The 16,133-nt window shown below is 34.5% G+C and overlaps 1 protein-coding gene across 3 annotated transcripts in view; it reads right to left on the bottom strand.

The window, feature by feature from the left end:
- Positions 1-16,133, bottom strand: part of LOC150103247 (uncharacterized) — a 444,168-nt gene that overhangs the window by 339,211 nt on the left and 88,824 nt on the right. For all 3 annotated transcript variants that reach the window (XM_090397399.1, XM_090397397.1, XM_090397398.1), the window contains exon 4: positions 11,320-11,463. In XM_090397399.1, the coding sequence (XP_090253525.1) occupies positions 11,320-11,463 (144 nt within the window). The remainder of the gene's footprint in view (positions 1-11,319; positions 11,464-16,133) is intronic.

The raw sequence follows: 16,133 nt of genomic DNA, 5'->3' as shown, positions 1-16,133 counted from the left end.
CAGTGGAAAGGAATGAGGCAGGACTGACTGAGTGAGCAGGAAGAATATGGGGAATTCTTATGTTGTGCCAAATTCAAAAGGAAGGAAGGAAAGCAAGATTGTACTGCTTCATAAAGGAGGTGATAAGACTTCAGCTTCAAATTAATAGGCCAGTGTGTCAGGTGTTATGATTAAAGTGTTGGGGAGGTTAGTAAGTACAAAAATCCAGAATTCAGCTGACTACACTGGTATTATGTCCGATGGACTGCATGGGTTTGCTAAAGGAAGATCTTGTTTTAGTAACATGCTTACTTATTACAATAGGGTGAATTAGACAAAGGAGATGCATACACAGTGTTATACTTAGATTTTGCAAAGACTTTTGATAGATTGCCACATGATAAGTTAATAGTTAAATTGGAACAGATGGAGTTAGATCTGATAGGTATGAACTAGTTGTGTTACGAGGAAATAAGAGGTCTAGTGAGTGATGGTGGATAGGGACCTAAAATTTTGAGAAAACATTGCTAAACTTGTGAGAATACCGTCTCCTATTGTGATAGAGTTACATAATTTGTTCTAGGAGGTTAAGAATATGTTTAAAGTAAGGAATTGCTATCAATGAAGGGATTGTAAAAGATATAAATGCTATCTTATGTGGTTTGATTGAACTACCAAATAAATAGAGTTATTGTGATAATCATGCACGATTAAGGTATTTAAGGGTAAAAATAAGAAATCTTACTTCAGAGATTTTCAGTTTAATCAGTTTGAGTATACTTATATTATTGTAATGTTCTAATTCTATCCTGACTGTCAGGAACTCCCTCAAAGTGGGAATTAAGCTTATTGTATTGTATGTACACATTTATGATATCTAATAAACCTTGCTTTTGTACCCAACTAAGACTATCTGTGATTTCTGGAATCCGATGCACCGCTTATAAAAGAGTACTACGAACCTAGGCAGGAGACTAGAATAAGAATAGATTTTGGCCACGTCTGCAAAATTACAAGGTATCACTTACTGTCTTGAGATCACCTCTTGATTAATAATATTGTTTAATCTAAAAGCGTTAAGTAGCACAGCGAAATATAAATTTCTTAGTGTTTTACGAGGGGTTGATCTCAGACAATCTGATACTCTGTTATTGGCTCAATCCTGAGGCAATTCCTTTGTCCCCCCCCCCCCCCCCGAGGTACCACGTGATACACGAATAAGAGCTTAACGGGGATTTGACCCAAAGACTAAAGGATAGATATATGAGTAGAAAGTACGACACAACAAAATACAGAAGAAATAACTCATATTCCTATCCCTTGTGTGCAAGGCATTATTGAATGCATAAGGAAAGTTTTTAAACTACTAAATATTTTTGTGGATTATCTTATTTCAGACCAACAGGAAGATCTGGTTTTATTCGGCTAGAAGAACACAAGTCTTATATTCAATACCTTGAGCCTGTACAGTCTGAACTTGGAGAGCATGCTATGAATACTAGAGAGTGCATTGTAACAAGACAAGAGACCTTCACAAAAGTCGGTTCCTCATGGAATGGCTTTATAAAGAAACGTGAAACTTTACTTCACTCTCCTAACTTAAACGTCTGATGGTCTATGTCTATCCCCTTTGTGGGAGATAGTATTTTTTAAATCAGCTAATCTTTCCTAACTTTATTTTATCTGTGTGTGTAGAACCACGTCCTGAATTATGCTGATGCTAACGACGAAAACTCTATCATTCATCAAGTCTTATGGGACAAATTGGAAAATATCTTTTGATGCTATGATGAACAGGAAAGAAGAATTGCAGAATCTAAAGAAACTGTCCTCAATTCAGTACATCTCAATACTAACCTCAGCTATAATCTCTCAGATTGTCATTGCTCTGCTATCCAACTTTGGCATTCAAGAGACACTGAACACATGCACAACAATGAAGATATATACAGTACAGCTTCAAACGTTAATGCTTTAATGTATAGTTTTTTCTTTCACAATGTTTGTTGGTAGTTCCCTCATGTTATGCACCTGAAGTCTTATAAGAAGATGAAACCAGTTGTGCAATTTGCTTAATTAAAATAGTGTTTCTATTTTATCTCTCAGCTTATAGTCATTTAATCTATATTTTAAATGGATATAAATATATAATATATATTATATATTTTAATATATACAGTTAAACCTTGAAGAATGTGGGTTTGAACAGCACGGATCCACTTATACACAGGTTTTTACGATTAAACATATTGGAAATTTTTTTGTAGATTTGCAACAATTTAAAAAAATTAAGCAAAAGTTATGTCATGAATACATAAAATATATGTAGATACTGTCTGACCACAGATACAACAACCTCAACTGGCAATGTGCAAAGAAGAGTCAATTCATGTAAGGTGATGTAAGAATTCATCACCAACACATGAAATCATATGCTTTAAACGTAAAATTTTCCAATGTTGTACAAGCAAAATAGTTACCATTTTAAAATCTAGAATGTTCATAAAAGAAAAGCTAATTTTCCAACATATAATACTAAACACTCATCCCACAAAATGCATTGATTAACATATTATCGGAAATTCCTCCACTTCTACCTTAGTAGAGCCTTCTGTCGGGCCATAGGCACAAATGTCTCATTGTCCAGTTCCCCATTCTGATATTTGCCCACATCACTCTACTTGAGACTGCCTGCCATTCAAGAAGATTAGCCTCATATTTAGTGTTGAATACTATGGCTACTCCTTTTTTCCTTGATTATCATTGCCTGAATATAACATTTTGTATTTATTGCTCAGAAAGATCTCACCAGTTTTTGTCTTTTTTGTTTCAGCCACCCCTATTATGTCGATCTGGTACTTATCTAATCCTCAACTAGCTCCATTTCTTTGCCATTCAGGCTTCTAATGTTGATAATATGGATCTTTAACTCTGGTGATGTTGAGTTGGGGTGTGTTTTCAGATTTGTTCCAGTAGCTGACTTTTCGCTGTTTGCCCTGGTTCCCTGACGAAAGCAACGGGGGCCTTGTTTAACCGGGTGATGCCCCAGCTGGTATGAAATTTTGTCATGTTGTACCATCATTTATTATTTTGGTTTAACCAATAAGAATACAATTTGGTCAGCTAAATCTCAAATTGTCAGCTCATCCTCGTTCGTTCAGTATCCAGGTAGATACCCAACAGGGTGCACCAAGAGAAGGTGAGGATTGGACATTAGGTCAGAAGCCCTGGTCAGTTCTCCGCATTCCTTTAAAGGCTATGTGGAGGTCTCCTCTCAGTTATACAGCTTTGACCCTTAAGTATGCCAATTAGCTGTTATTAATTAGTTAAATTAATTAGCATAAAATAAATTTTTTATGATTCATTCAGTAGTGTATAAGCTAGGCTACCGCAAAGCAATCATATTGTTGCTGCTTCGTTATCACTGCATGAATCGTTATACTTGTAAATAAATACGAATTTCTTTTTCACATTATCTCTTCATTTTGATGTCTTATGTTAGTAATACGTAAAACATTGTTTTGTGTTTTGTATCATATAAGACAATACTGATATAGGTACTAATAGACAGACGATTAATCTTGTAAACAGACGACATAAACTTATGGTATCGATAAATAAAATACAGTGCAGGACTGTAAATGTATTTTCACTTCCTTATGATTTTCTTTTCTCTAGTTTACTTTATTGTAAGAATATAGTGCGTGCACACACACACACACACAATATCGGTAAAACTTCTGGTCAACAGTAGGCTATTAGTAGTTAAGTTTTGGGGAGTAAAATATATGTGGATTTTCGAACACATGGGCGGTCAGTGCCCCTGACCCCCACATTGTTCAAGGGTCATTGCACACATACACACACACACACATATATATATTTTTAAAATGCAAGAAAATTTAATAACCTTTTTTTTTAGTCATCTTACATTAGCTACTTAGGTGGCGCCTTTCCTTTTGGAATTGTCAGTTATTGTTCATTTAGCTTTTTACATGCACTGAAGATGCCTTTGATACTTAGACAAAAATTATACTAATAAAATAATATTTTAGTGAGTTTATTCCAGCATTATAAATTATTTAAACTCGTTGTAACTTCTGCTTTATTTTCCCAAAAGCAGAAATGGTATCAATATCACAACACAGTTTAAGAACGGCTACTCTGTTAAGATGATATGATATGCTAATTTCAACTTTCACTTGCTAAATTTTGTTACTTTTCAACATGGATGTGATATTATCTCAGTGTAGCATGGTCAGCCCTGTAACAAGGCCAGGATACTAGCTGTCATTACTTATTTCAATGGTATTAACTCACAACAACACAAGAATGAAATAAACCAGGTAATTAATTAACACATAATAATAATCTATTCACAAATTCACTGTATTTCAAATTCTAGCATTTTTGGAGAGCAAAGATATTTATCACAGAACACAATAATCAATTGTGGAAACAATTTGAATTGTATCAAACTGTTTCTGCAGAGGGGTACCAATACAGGATGGGTTTAATATAATTATAACTACTATGCTTGAAGGTAGCCTTAAAATAACACTCCCAAATTTGGATAAATGAATGCAGCCATTCTTGTTGGGATTGGTTTTGCTGCTGATGTTGTCTCCAAAAATAGTTTCTCAGACATGGTTCATACATTGTCAATTCTCGCTATCACAAACTGACCAAAAATCTTATAGATACAATGCTGTTATAAAGAATGCTACTGCAAACTTAGGTGGAAGATGAATTCCATCACCCATTGTGAGACCACTCTCCTGCATATCAGAGACCTGAAGTGGCTGAAAAAGTTCTATGTTTGGTCTCTAGAGCAGTGTTTCCAGACCATGTAAAAATAAATAAAAAATTACAAAAAATATATATAAAATTAACAAAAGAATGAAAAAAAAATATTTAGCCTACCCATGGCAAAAATGTACTATAGGTTTAGTAATAACGTTTTGTGGGTCTTCTACTCATATTCATAACTTATTTTAATGGATGTTTAACAAAACCAAATGAACTATTTTATAAAAAAAGATTAACTGGCTTATATTTCACTAGATTATTTCAAACCAGCATCTTCAGAGCACAAAGCAGCATGTTGTAATTTACATGTGACAATGAGTAAGCAAAACAATTCAAATTATAATAGACAAAAGATCTAAAAATATGTAATGTGTAACTTTAATGTAATATATGTAATAGATTAAAAGATCTATTCTTCTATTTTATGAATACTCTATAATAATATGTTGACTGTGTGTGTGTAAAGAACACTACTGCAAACTCTCAACTATATAAACTATTCATCTAAACTTAGCACCTCCGTAACGCAATTGGAAGAACGATGATACATTGCGCCATTCAATTGGAATATGCCTAAGTTCGATTCTCGTCGTGAAGGGAAGAATCTTTATGGGGACTTTTTCAATCAAAGGTGAGTTAGCCGATCTCATACGGAGGTAGCAGAGTTTTTTCACCCGAAACGCGGGTTTTTCATCCCGCATACAAACAAATTGCCCCTTCAGAACACATGCAATTTACAGACAAAAAAATACTACTCATGGTGGTGGGCGGTGGATAGCGTTGATTGGTAGTAGAGGTTCAGTGTAGTGGTAGAGACAGTTGTATAGTGGGTGTCCTCCAGCGATGAATCTTCAGACTCCTTGGAGGTGTCACGAATAATAATAATAATATTCTAATACTCTACAAGTACTCTATAATAATGAGTTGACTCTGTGTATGTATCTGTCCCACAAAGAAAATACTAAACCTCTGATGCAACAATTCTGTGAGTGAACAGGTGGTTAAAAGGAGGAATCTATTAATGTATTTTTTTGTAACAGCTGGAAGTTGAAGTCATGGGGAAAAATGGTACTGGGAAGAGAATGTCAAATAACAGAGGTCAAGAGGATGAGAAGTTAGTTCTATAATCTCGAAGTTGAATATACTAACGTTGACTAGAAGTTGTTCATGTTTTTACATGTTTAAAAGAAAGAGGAGGAAGAGAGGTGGCCAGGTATTATCATAGGCCAGTAGAGCATCTATGAGAAAGTGATGGTAGGGAATCTGTAAGAAAGGAGTTACATATTAAGCAGATTCCTATGGGTAGCATCAGGTAATCGAATACAAATCTTCAACTACTATTCAAGTCTTGGTTCTCCAACAGCCTTATCTAAATAGTCCAAGATAAAAATTCAGCATGCCTTAATCTTATCATGTCTAAAATCTTAGCTCCATATTCAGTGTATGCTACAGCTTTTAACATCTGTTAAAAAAGAACAAAAAATCAATGAATTTATTCTGGTAGCAGTTGTATAGGCAATAAAATGTTTTGAATCAAAGAGGACACCAAATGTTTTTACAAGCTCAATAGGCTATGAATGTGATGTCATTTCTACAAGAGAAATCTAGTCTAGACTAGATATAGGAATATCATCAAAGGTAACAGGGAAAGAAGTGAGTTCGTGAGTTCATTTCTTAAAATAAATGAAAAACAATTAAACTGTTGAAGTTTTAGATTTTTTTTACTCAGCTGGAGAATGGTAAGAGACTACTGGTTTAAGTCAAGAAAATCTTGAATCTGAGCAATGTGGGGGGGGGGGGGTTTGAATAGGATAGTTGAAATGTTAATCTACAGGAAGAAGAATGAGTGAGAAAGCAGAGTCCTGAGGTACCCAGGTGATTAACATAGAAATTTGAAGAGAGGAAAGGGGTGAAGCTACCATCATCTATATAAGACCAGGTCGGATGCTCTGGAAACATCAAAAATAACCACAGGAGATTTCTCCAAATATTTCCTAACTTGTGTTCTGTAGATGAATAAGGTTAACTACTAGATCTGTTGCTGAATGAGAATGGTGGAATCCATATTAGTGATCACTAACTGGTAGGCCACCAGCTAGTGGCATATTTAGCTGTTGATGATAATTTCCACTGTTTTGAGAGAAGTGAGACTGAAGGCAAGGGAACAGGAGTTCAATGATTCTCATCTGTTTTTAAGGATGAACTGGATATCTTTCATGTGTTGGGTATCTATCAGATAATTATCACAGCTTGAATAGTCAATATAGGAAAGAATTCTAAAACACACATTTTGTGTAGAAATCCAGCGCAAGAAGCATTTTGGTATCCAGAATAATAAAGATGTTAATGAAAATCTTTCTGTTGAACTATTTGATACATCAAATAGTTCACTGTAAGATGATCTTACAGTGAACTATTTGATGTATCACTGGAGTGAATTTTGTTGGTTTTCTATACAAGACTTGGAGGAGAAGGCTAATGTCAAGAGGTCAGCTTTGTCTTTAGTGATGATACTATGGTGACAAAAAGGCTCAACTGCCATTTGAGCAGGAAGCAAATTTTCTGCATTTGGCCCATGCAAAGTTTGATTTAAATTCATTGATGTTTTGTTCTTTTTTAACAGATGTTAAAAGCTGTAGCATACACTGCGTATGGAGCTAAGATTTTAGACATGATAAGATTAAGACATGCTGAATTTTTATCTTGGACTATTTAGACAAGGCTTGGAGAACCAAGACTTGGAAAATAGTTGAAGATTTGTATGGCGTGAGGGGTCGTCATTCCAGAAACCATTTTTTCAGTTATTATTAAATTAAATTATTATTAAATTATTAAATGTGTATAGATCAGCAGAAAGAAACAGTCATCAGATCACAAAAATTCTGGAAGCCATTCCATTTGATATTACCAGTGAAGTGCCAAAGGAAAATGTCATTGTTACCGGAATGAAGGTTGGCTTACAGTAAAGAAATGTGGACAAAGTAATGGTCAAATTTACCAAGACGAGAGCTAACATCTATAATATATTTGTAGGGAGAGCTGTTTTAAGAAAAGGTCCAAGAATAGAGAGAATGATGGATTATTTGGTATTCTGGTTACTAGACAGACAGATTGTGTTAGTTCATTATAAACAAATACTTTGGCACTCTTTTAGCCTGATTTGTGAAGTTGAGAGGGAAAGTGAGATTTGGATTACAAATATAAAGCCACTTAGAAGACTTCATCGGTTGATTAGATTACAGAAAATCCACATTCAGAGGTCAGTATGGTTAGGAGAGTGGCAAATGAAAGAAACAAAGTGTGACAAGGAATTTTTTGATTCTCATCATCATTAAATTCCTGCCATGTACCCTCAAGGGGTGTACAGGATATGATAGTACTACATGAAAAATTTACATCATTACTAACTTCCTATCTACAATTTTCCTCCAAATCAGTCTGTTACTTGTCAAGACTCCAACATTACCAGATCTTATATTTCTATCGTCTAAGGCACTTTGTACCATATCAATCCACCTATATCTTGGTCTTCCTCTGGGTTGTTTTCCTGCTAACTTGGCAGAGAACACTTGTTTTGCTAATCTTTCCTCGCTCATTCTGTTTAAGTGACCATACCACCTGAGATTCGCTCTGCTAATGCATTCCTGGATGCTGACAATGTCAAGTTCTTTCCTAATATCCTCGTTTTTAATATGATATTACCATTGATGCCATCTGTTCACGCCTCTAATCTTTCTCAGGACTCTCATATCTGCAATCTCTAGTCTTTGGTTAAGTGTTTTACTTCTGACCCAGCTCTCAGATCCATAAGTTAAAACTGGTTTGAACACTGTCTTGTATACAGCTAATTTAGTGTTCCAACTAATTTCTCTCTTATTCCATATTAATTTATTCAATTGACTTCCTACCATACCAGCTTTGTTGATTCTGTTGTCTATTTCCATATTTAATTTACCATCTTCACTAAAAATCGTGCCTAAGTAGCTGAAATGTTTTACTTGTTCCACAGGTTCTCCGTTCACAAATCAGTTGACACTTTCAACAATTCTACCATTGTCTTTGTCTTTTTAATGCTGACCTTCATACCATATCTATTACAACAGTTATTTAATTTAGTCAGGGAATCTTGCAAACTTGTAGCAGATTTATTCAGAAGTATAACATCGTCCGCATAAAGCAAAGAGCTGACATTAACATCTCCAATTCTGATATCATGTTTAATACAACTTTCCTTCATAATGTGATCCATATAGATAACGAATAACAGAGGGGATAATGTATATCCTTGTCTCACACCAGATTTAACATTAAACCATCTTCCTGTACTTCCTTCAATTCTAACTGCTGACTTACAACTCAAATAAAGACTAAGTATTGCTTGATATAATGCCACATTGACACCATATAACTGTAGTGTATTGAATAGTTTCTCTCTTGGCACCTTGTCATATGCCTTTTCCAGATCGACAAAACTTAAATAGAGATCTTTGTTATATTCCCATGATTTCTCCACTATTTGTCGTAAAGTGAAGATCTGATCCTGACAGCCTCTATTTGACCTGAATCCAGCTTGTTCTTCGCCAAGCCTTTCTTCCACAATTCTCAACCGTTTCTAGATTTAATAATCTCTGGCATGAAATATCAGATCTGACAAATGTACTTGTACCACTCTTCTTATGGTAGGAATCATGTGGAATGTAATAGGAGAAATCACAGATTAGGTCACAGAAACAAAAATATTCCGCATATGTTGTGGATTTTTGAGGAGGGCAGAGGGTTATTAAATCACTAAATCCGTACATCTCCCCACCTCCAAAAAAAAAAAAAAAAAAAAAAAATGTACATCATCACTTATTTTATCTTCTTTAAAGTCATCTTCCTAGGTGACCTTAATGTCTCCACAACTCCAACTGGTTTTGTTTTTCAATTCTATTGACTTAGCTGGGGTATTTGTTATAAGCAGTGATCTAATGCAAATTACACATCTGCCAACTTGAATACTTGATACCCAGTGGTGAGCTATGGAAATTTTAACAAAGGGCTCGCATCGTCGAGCAAAAAAAAAAAAGGGAAAAAAAAGGCCTAACTTGGCCCTTATAATACTTATATTGCGACTTTGTAGAGCTTCTGACAGATATAATTCCTGTAGGATATCAATGCTAGATCTTTTAAAAATTCCAAATTGAGAAGTCAATATAAAAAGCCCTTATATTTATCGTTCGATGCAAAATGCTTGCATAAAGCTGGGTAATTTCTCCACAAAGCAAGAGCCGTTCATAAACTGCAAGCTGCCCATCGGGGTCCAAACACACGGCTGATCTTCAAAATTTCGATACCAAGGTCTTTTGCAATCATATTTAATTCTCGTTGATTTTTTGGTGATTGATGATAAAAATTATATAATTTATCCATAAATATTTTAAAATGATTTATTTCTTTAATGTTTTTTTATTGAATTGTCTAATGCTAAGTGTAAACAATGAGCACAATGCCAAATCACAACGTTGGGAAATTTTTGTAGAAGTTTGATTGCAACACCTGATTTGTTTCCTAACATTACACTAGCTCCATCAGAACAAAATGCAATGAAATTATTTTTATATAGTTACCAGAAAATCCATATGAATTTAAAGTAGCAATTACTGGAATCTTTGTAATGTTAATGTGGATCTCTTCATGTATACATTCCACAGTGGTATTTTCTAGTTCTACAAGATTATTAAACAAGAAGAACAAGGGGCTCGCAAATTTGAGAAAAATTTAACAAAGGGCTCGCACAAGCCCCCTTATAGCTCACCACTGCTGATAACCATTTCCACTCTCCTGGTACCCTAGATCTTTTCTTAACCAGTTTCTCCGTTAAGTAACCACAGAGGTCACCTGTAGTTATATTGAATATTGGTAACTCAGATTATAATGTTTTGCATGTTTCTTCTCCCTCCTCTAATCATTTCCAACCTTTTGTCCATTGGCCCTGCAAGGGTGCCAAGTGGGATGATTTCTGGAATTCTAGTCTTCCTTTCTGTGGTCAGACTACTGCTTCTACACTTCTGATCAAAATACCTGCTCTGAGCAAGTTGCAGAAATTATCCTTACCAAACACAAATGCCTTCCCCTACTCTGCCCAAAATTTACCACCATTCTTCAAGTCATGGTGTAACAAGCAGGTGTACAAAGGCAGTTCAAGAAAGAAATTCAGCAAAGACAAAACAACTAACAAATTTAAATTTGACTTTGAAAGGCCCAATAGCAGAAAACTACTTCCTTCATGACTCCAAATGAGAGTCATGCCTCTGGGTTCTGTGCAACTTTTGCTTATGCTACAGCATACAACCACAGTTAACAGAACTTTTGAAATAATCCTCATAAAAGTAAATATTTTTCAAAACAAAATTAATTTTGGTTTATTTGCCTAAATTTAATTGCAAAATTCCTATACTGTTTCAAGATGTATTTCTTAGAATGACTAAACTTGTGAGTAAACTGGAATCTTTGTAATATTAATGTGGATCTCTTCATTTCTATTCTTACCTGCATTTGAATGTAAATCTGACTGTGTCAACTGCCTGAGCAGAGCAATTTGTTGACGTTCAGAGAGAGGAATAATATGTTCAGAGGGAAAAGGGCTGCTACTCCTCCTTACAGCTAAAGAAATATTCTCATTTTCTTTTGTATCTAAAATAAAAAAATGCAAAGTAAAATTAATTTGATTACTAAAAAAATACTCATATAAATTACAAGCAATCATACTAAATCTCTCATTTGGAGAGGCCTGAAGGGAACTGGGAATCAAGGAAGTAAATGAAGACAATATGAGAGAGTAGTGAGGAAGAAAGAGAGGCGAGACTGAGGATTTGACTGAATTGACAGGTATAGAAAAAGTGAAAAATAATATATAATAATAAGCAAGAAATAAAAATGGTGAATTTGTGGCTAATTAAGTTGGTTTGAAAAACATATGGGGTAAAGGAAACATTTTCAGGGCAATACATAGTCTATATTTAAGTTGTAAATCAGCAGTTGGAATTGAAGGGAATATAGGAAGATGGTTTGATGTGAAATCAGGTGTAAGACAAGGATGCACATTATCTCCACTCTTATTCATCATCTATATGAATCACATTATGAAAGAAAGTGGCATTAAACTTGATATTAGAATTAGAGATATCGAACTTAGCTCTTTTCTTTATGCAAATGATGTACTCCTAAACACGTTGCAACTCCCCAGGATTCTCTAACTAAATTGAATAATAGCTGTAACCAATTTGGCATTAAAATCAGCAATAAAAAGAACAAAAGTACGAAAATAGGCCAGAACATAGAAAACTTCTGCTGCATTCTCAATGGAGAACCTATAGAATAAGTAAAATATTTCAGCTGTTAGGCAGAGTTTTTAGTGAAGATGGCAAGTTAAATCTGGAAATAGACAATACAATAAGCAAACCTGGTATAGTGGTGAGTCAGTTGAATAAATTTATATGGAATACAAGAGAAATTAGCCAAAACACTAAGCTAATAGTATACATGATAGTAGTCAAATCAATTTTAAGTTATGGATTTGAGAACTGAATTAGAAATAAAGCGCTTGATCAAAGACTAGATACCATAGATATGAGAGATCTGAGAAAAATTAGGAGAGTGAACAGATGGCAGAATCATATTAAAAATAAAGATATTAAATTAGAAATGAACCTGATATTGTTAGCATTCAAGATTTGTGAACAGAGCTAATCTAAGGTGGTATGGCTACTTAAATAGAATGGGAGAGGAAAGGTTAGCAAAGCAGCTGTTTTATGGCAGTAAAAAAAAAACCACAGGTAGACCAAGGTCTAGGTGGATTGATTCAGTTAGAAGTGACAATATTGGAGTGCTGACAAGTAAACTAACTTGTAGAGAAATTATTGATAGGAGATTATTAATAATAAACTTAATCATGTAATACTATCATAGTAGTCTGAACACCCCCCCCCCTTGAGGGTACATATCAGAAAATTGATGATGAAAAAGTGAGAGGTGAGAATTAGGAAATAGATATGAAAGACAGACAGGAAAATAGAAGAATGGAGGTAAATAAGGAGATACAGTACACTGAAAGCAGCAAATTTGTGCATGAGGATAGTCAACATGAAGAGAGAATGACATGGACTACATAGGGATCAGTTGCATCTGGATAAAACAAAGTAGGTTACAGTAAAAGGATAAATTTATGGCTGACTTTATTTGAAAGACATTGGTAATAAATGAAACATGGTCAGATGAAGATGAGCAAATCAAACCATCTAAGCATTTTACTGTCATCGCCCTCCACATTTCCAAGCCTATAACAACACTACTAAATATTTACCATACTTCCTCTCAGCAACTGCTATATCCCCCCCCCCTCCACACACCATCTTGGGCATACACAATTTCATGCTGTTATCAAACCACTACCACCTCCTCTTCCTTTCTTAACCCTTATTCCTTTTCTTTAATATGTATTGCTCAATGATGGTAGCATGGAGCAATGTTTTTATGTTACTATGTTTTTGCACAGTTTGAGAACTGTTCCAAAAAGTTGGTTTTTAAGTTTGAAACTGGAAGTGAAATAGCTGTTGCCCAATAAGTGGGTGTGTGTTCATAGACTTAAAAAGTGGAGAAATGATGGTAGTCAGTTCAGGGGGAAACAGTGCCTATAAAAATGTCCAATTCACCTAATTTTGCTGATTTATTTTCAGAGGTCTTGATTACTAATAATTATGGACTACCATATCTTAAGCATACTCCATAGATATTTTAATAAATGCTTGTATTGTTCATTGTATCTCCATGAAACCAACTGTTTCACATGTATATAAAATAACTCATTTAATATAATCATTAAATATTTGAACAGGCAGTTCCCCGACCTACATAAATTTGGACTTACACAAATTGTCCTAAAAGTCGTATGAAAAAAATTCGTTATAAAAGTTTTTACTTACTGCATGCATGATACTTGCATGTCACCTAACAATAGTCATCACAGCCAGCTTGCGATTCATGTGTATGCCTTCCCTACTACTAAACATGGACATGCTGTGTATTTGTATTTATACACTTTCATAATTTTTAGTGTTCATATGCATTGAGGGTGGGGTACAATCATGATTGGAAAAGGAACAAAAGTGGAAAAAGTGACCCCATTCATAAATGTACCAAAATTGATCTAGAAATGAATATTATAAAGAAAAAAAAGTATTATCTGGTACTTATAATTATCTTTTAAAAATTCTGTACCAAGTAGATAATCTATCCTGCCACATGTTAGAAGTTTTTGAAGTTGATTTTTGTATCACAGCAAGCATTAAAAATGTCCTTCCCATAAGTTATTTTTTATTTGTGCATGCAACACTATTGAATGTAATGATTCCATAATGTAATGCTTTTTTTCATGATGAAAATTTCTGGATAACACTAGTAAAAACATTTTGTAACATAAAAATGAAGATGGACAGAGCAACTGGAGGATGGATCCTAATGCATCATGGTCTTAAAAGTCCAAAGAGAAATTATTATTATTACTATTCAGGCCTCCATGGAGTCAAGAGACTCATCGTGGAAGGTGCTTCTTAGGAAACACAAAGTCTATCATACCATTCCTTGAACTCTATGACCATTCTTGCTCTCACCACTATCAGGCAATGCATTCCACGGTTCAACCACCCTCCATGCAAAGAAACCACTCCTCACCCTATTGCTCATAGCTTCCTTTTGCAACTTCAAGGGATGACTCCTTCCTGCTGTTCCACCAAGTGCAAGAACTCCCCAGTGTCAATCCTGTAACTACCTCTCAACAGTTTCAAAGTCTCAATCATATCAACTCTCCTTCTATCTACCAAACTCTGCAGTCCACATTCCTTCATATCAGCCGATCCTCATAACTAACATTGTACAGTTCTGGAACCATCTTTGTTATCTGCCTCTGTACCGTTTCCACAGTTAATTTATCCCCTTCAAATCCTGGGGACCAAATTTTAGAACAGTAGTCTAAGTGTGGTCTGATCAGGGTCTTATACAAAGGAACGATAGCTCTTTTATCTCTGCAGGTTAGCGTCCTTCTTATTTGTATTTATACACTTTCATAATTTTTACTGTTCGTATGCACTGAGGTGGGGTACAATCATGATTGGAAAAGGAACAAAAAAATGGATGGTACTTTTAGAATGTTATTAAGGAGCTTTACAAAGAGAGAAGAAAGAAGCTACTATTGTCATCACTTGATAATTTCATTTGGAAGAGTTAACAGCCAAATGAAAAAAAATTTGTTGTGTTGTTGTTTTCTCATATAAATTATACTTTATTATATTACTTTGTGTTGATAATTACATACTGAAATCTAATTTGTGTGTGCAAACTAACAGATAACCTTTAAAACATGTTAATACAGTACTGGACTTCTACTCAGGACATGGACTAATACTTACTAACATGTTTCAACATAAAGATATGCACATGTTTACATGGAGAGAAGAAACAAGAAATAAGAAAAGCCTCATTGACATCATTGTTGATAGTCAATGATGTCAATCTTGTATCCTGAATACATGCTGAATTCAGGATACAAGAGTGTTACAGAGTATTTGAAATTGGAAGTGACCATTACTAAGACTAAGAAGGTTAAAAATGGATATCACATTGAAAAGAATAGTATGTAAGAAAGTTTTAAAAAGAAATAAAGTTCAGCAGCTTTTACAGGTAAATTGTAGGCACGACTATACAAACATTATTGAAGAAAAATGAAACAAATTGAAAATGAGAACGATACCTTGGAGTCTCAGTGGCAAACTCTGAGAAAGGCATTTACTGATTCAGCTAGGGAGGTATATATGGTGAAGTTGCCTGCAAGAATCAAAAAATATAAGAACACCATGATGGACACAAGAAGTTAAAAAAAGCACTACCAAAAGTTCATAGCAAGTAAGTCAGTAGATTCCCTAAAAGAATACAGAGAAAAATGTAAAAGAGTTAAGCTGTGCAAAAGTGGCTAAACAAGTCATGAGAAGACTTTGGTAAGAGTATAGAAAATAAATATCTGGAAGGTGGCAAAATGATCTATAGTCTATGGAAGAAGCTAAGAAAGGGAGGAAAGTACTGTAAAATGAATCAAAGATAATAAAGGTGACATGAAAACTGAAAATAAGGATGTTGAAAGTTTTTCCACTTGGTTATAATATAAATTAAAAATGCCAAGAAATGATATTCTTGGTTTAATCCTTTATTCATGTGTAAGCAAACAAAGTTTATGCATGAAGTGACTTCATGACAGGACAACTCATATATAAAGGTTAATGACTTTGCATCACTTGCGTTAGTATCCCATAATG

The sequence above is a fragment of the Typopeltis vanoorti genome, chromosome 9 (assembly GCF_054136105.1).
Source record: "Typopeltis vanoorti isolate ZY-2024b chromosome 9, IOZ_Tvanoo_1.0, whole genome shotgun sequence".
Taxonomy (NCBI): Eukaryota; Metazoa; Arthropoda; class Arachnida; order Uropygi; family Thelyphonidae; genus Typopeltis; species Typopeltis vanoorti.
This window is presented reverse-complemented; position numbering and strand designations above follow the sequence as displayed.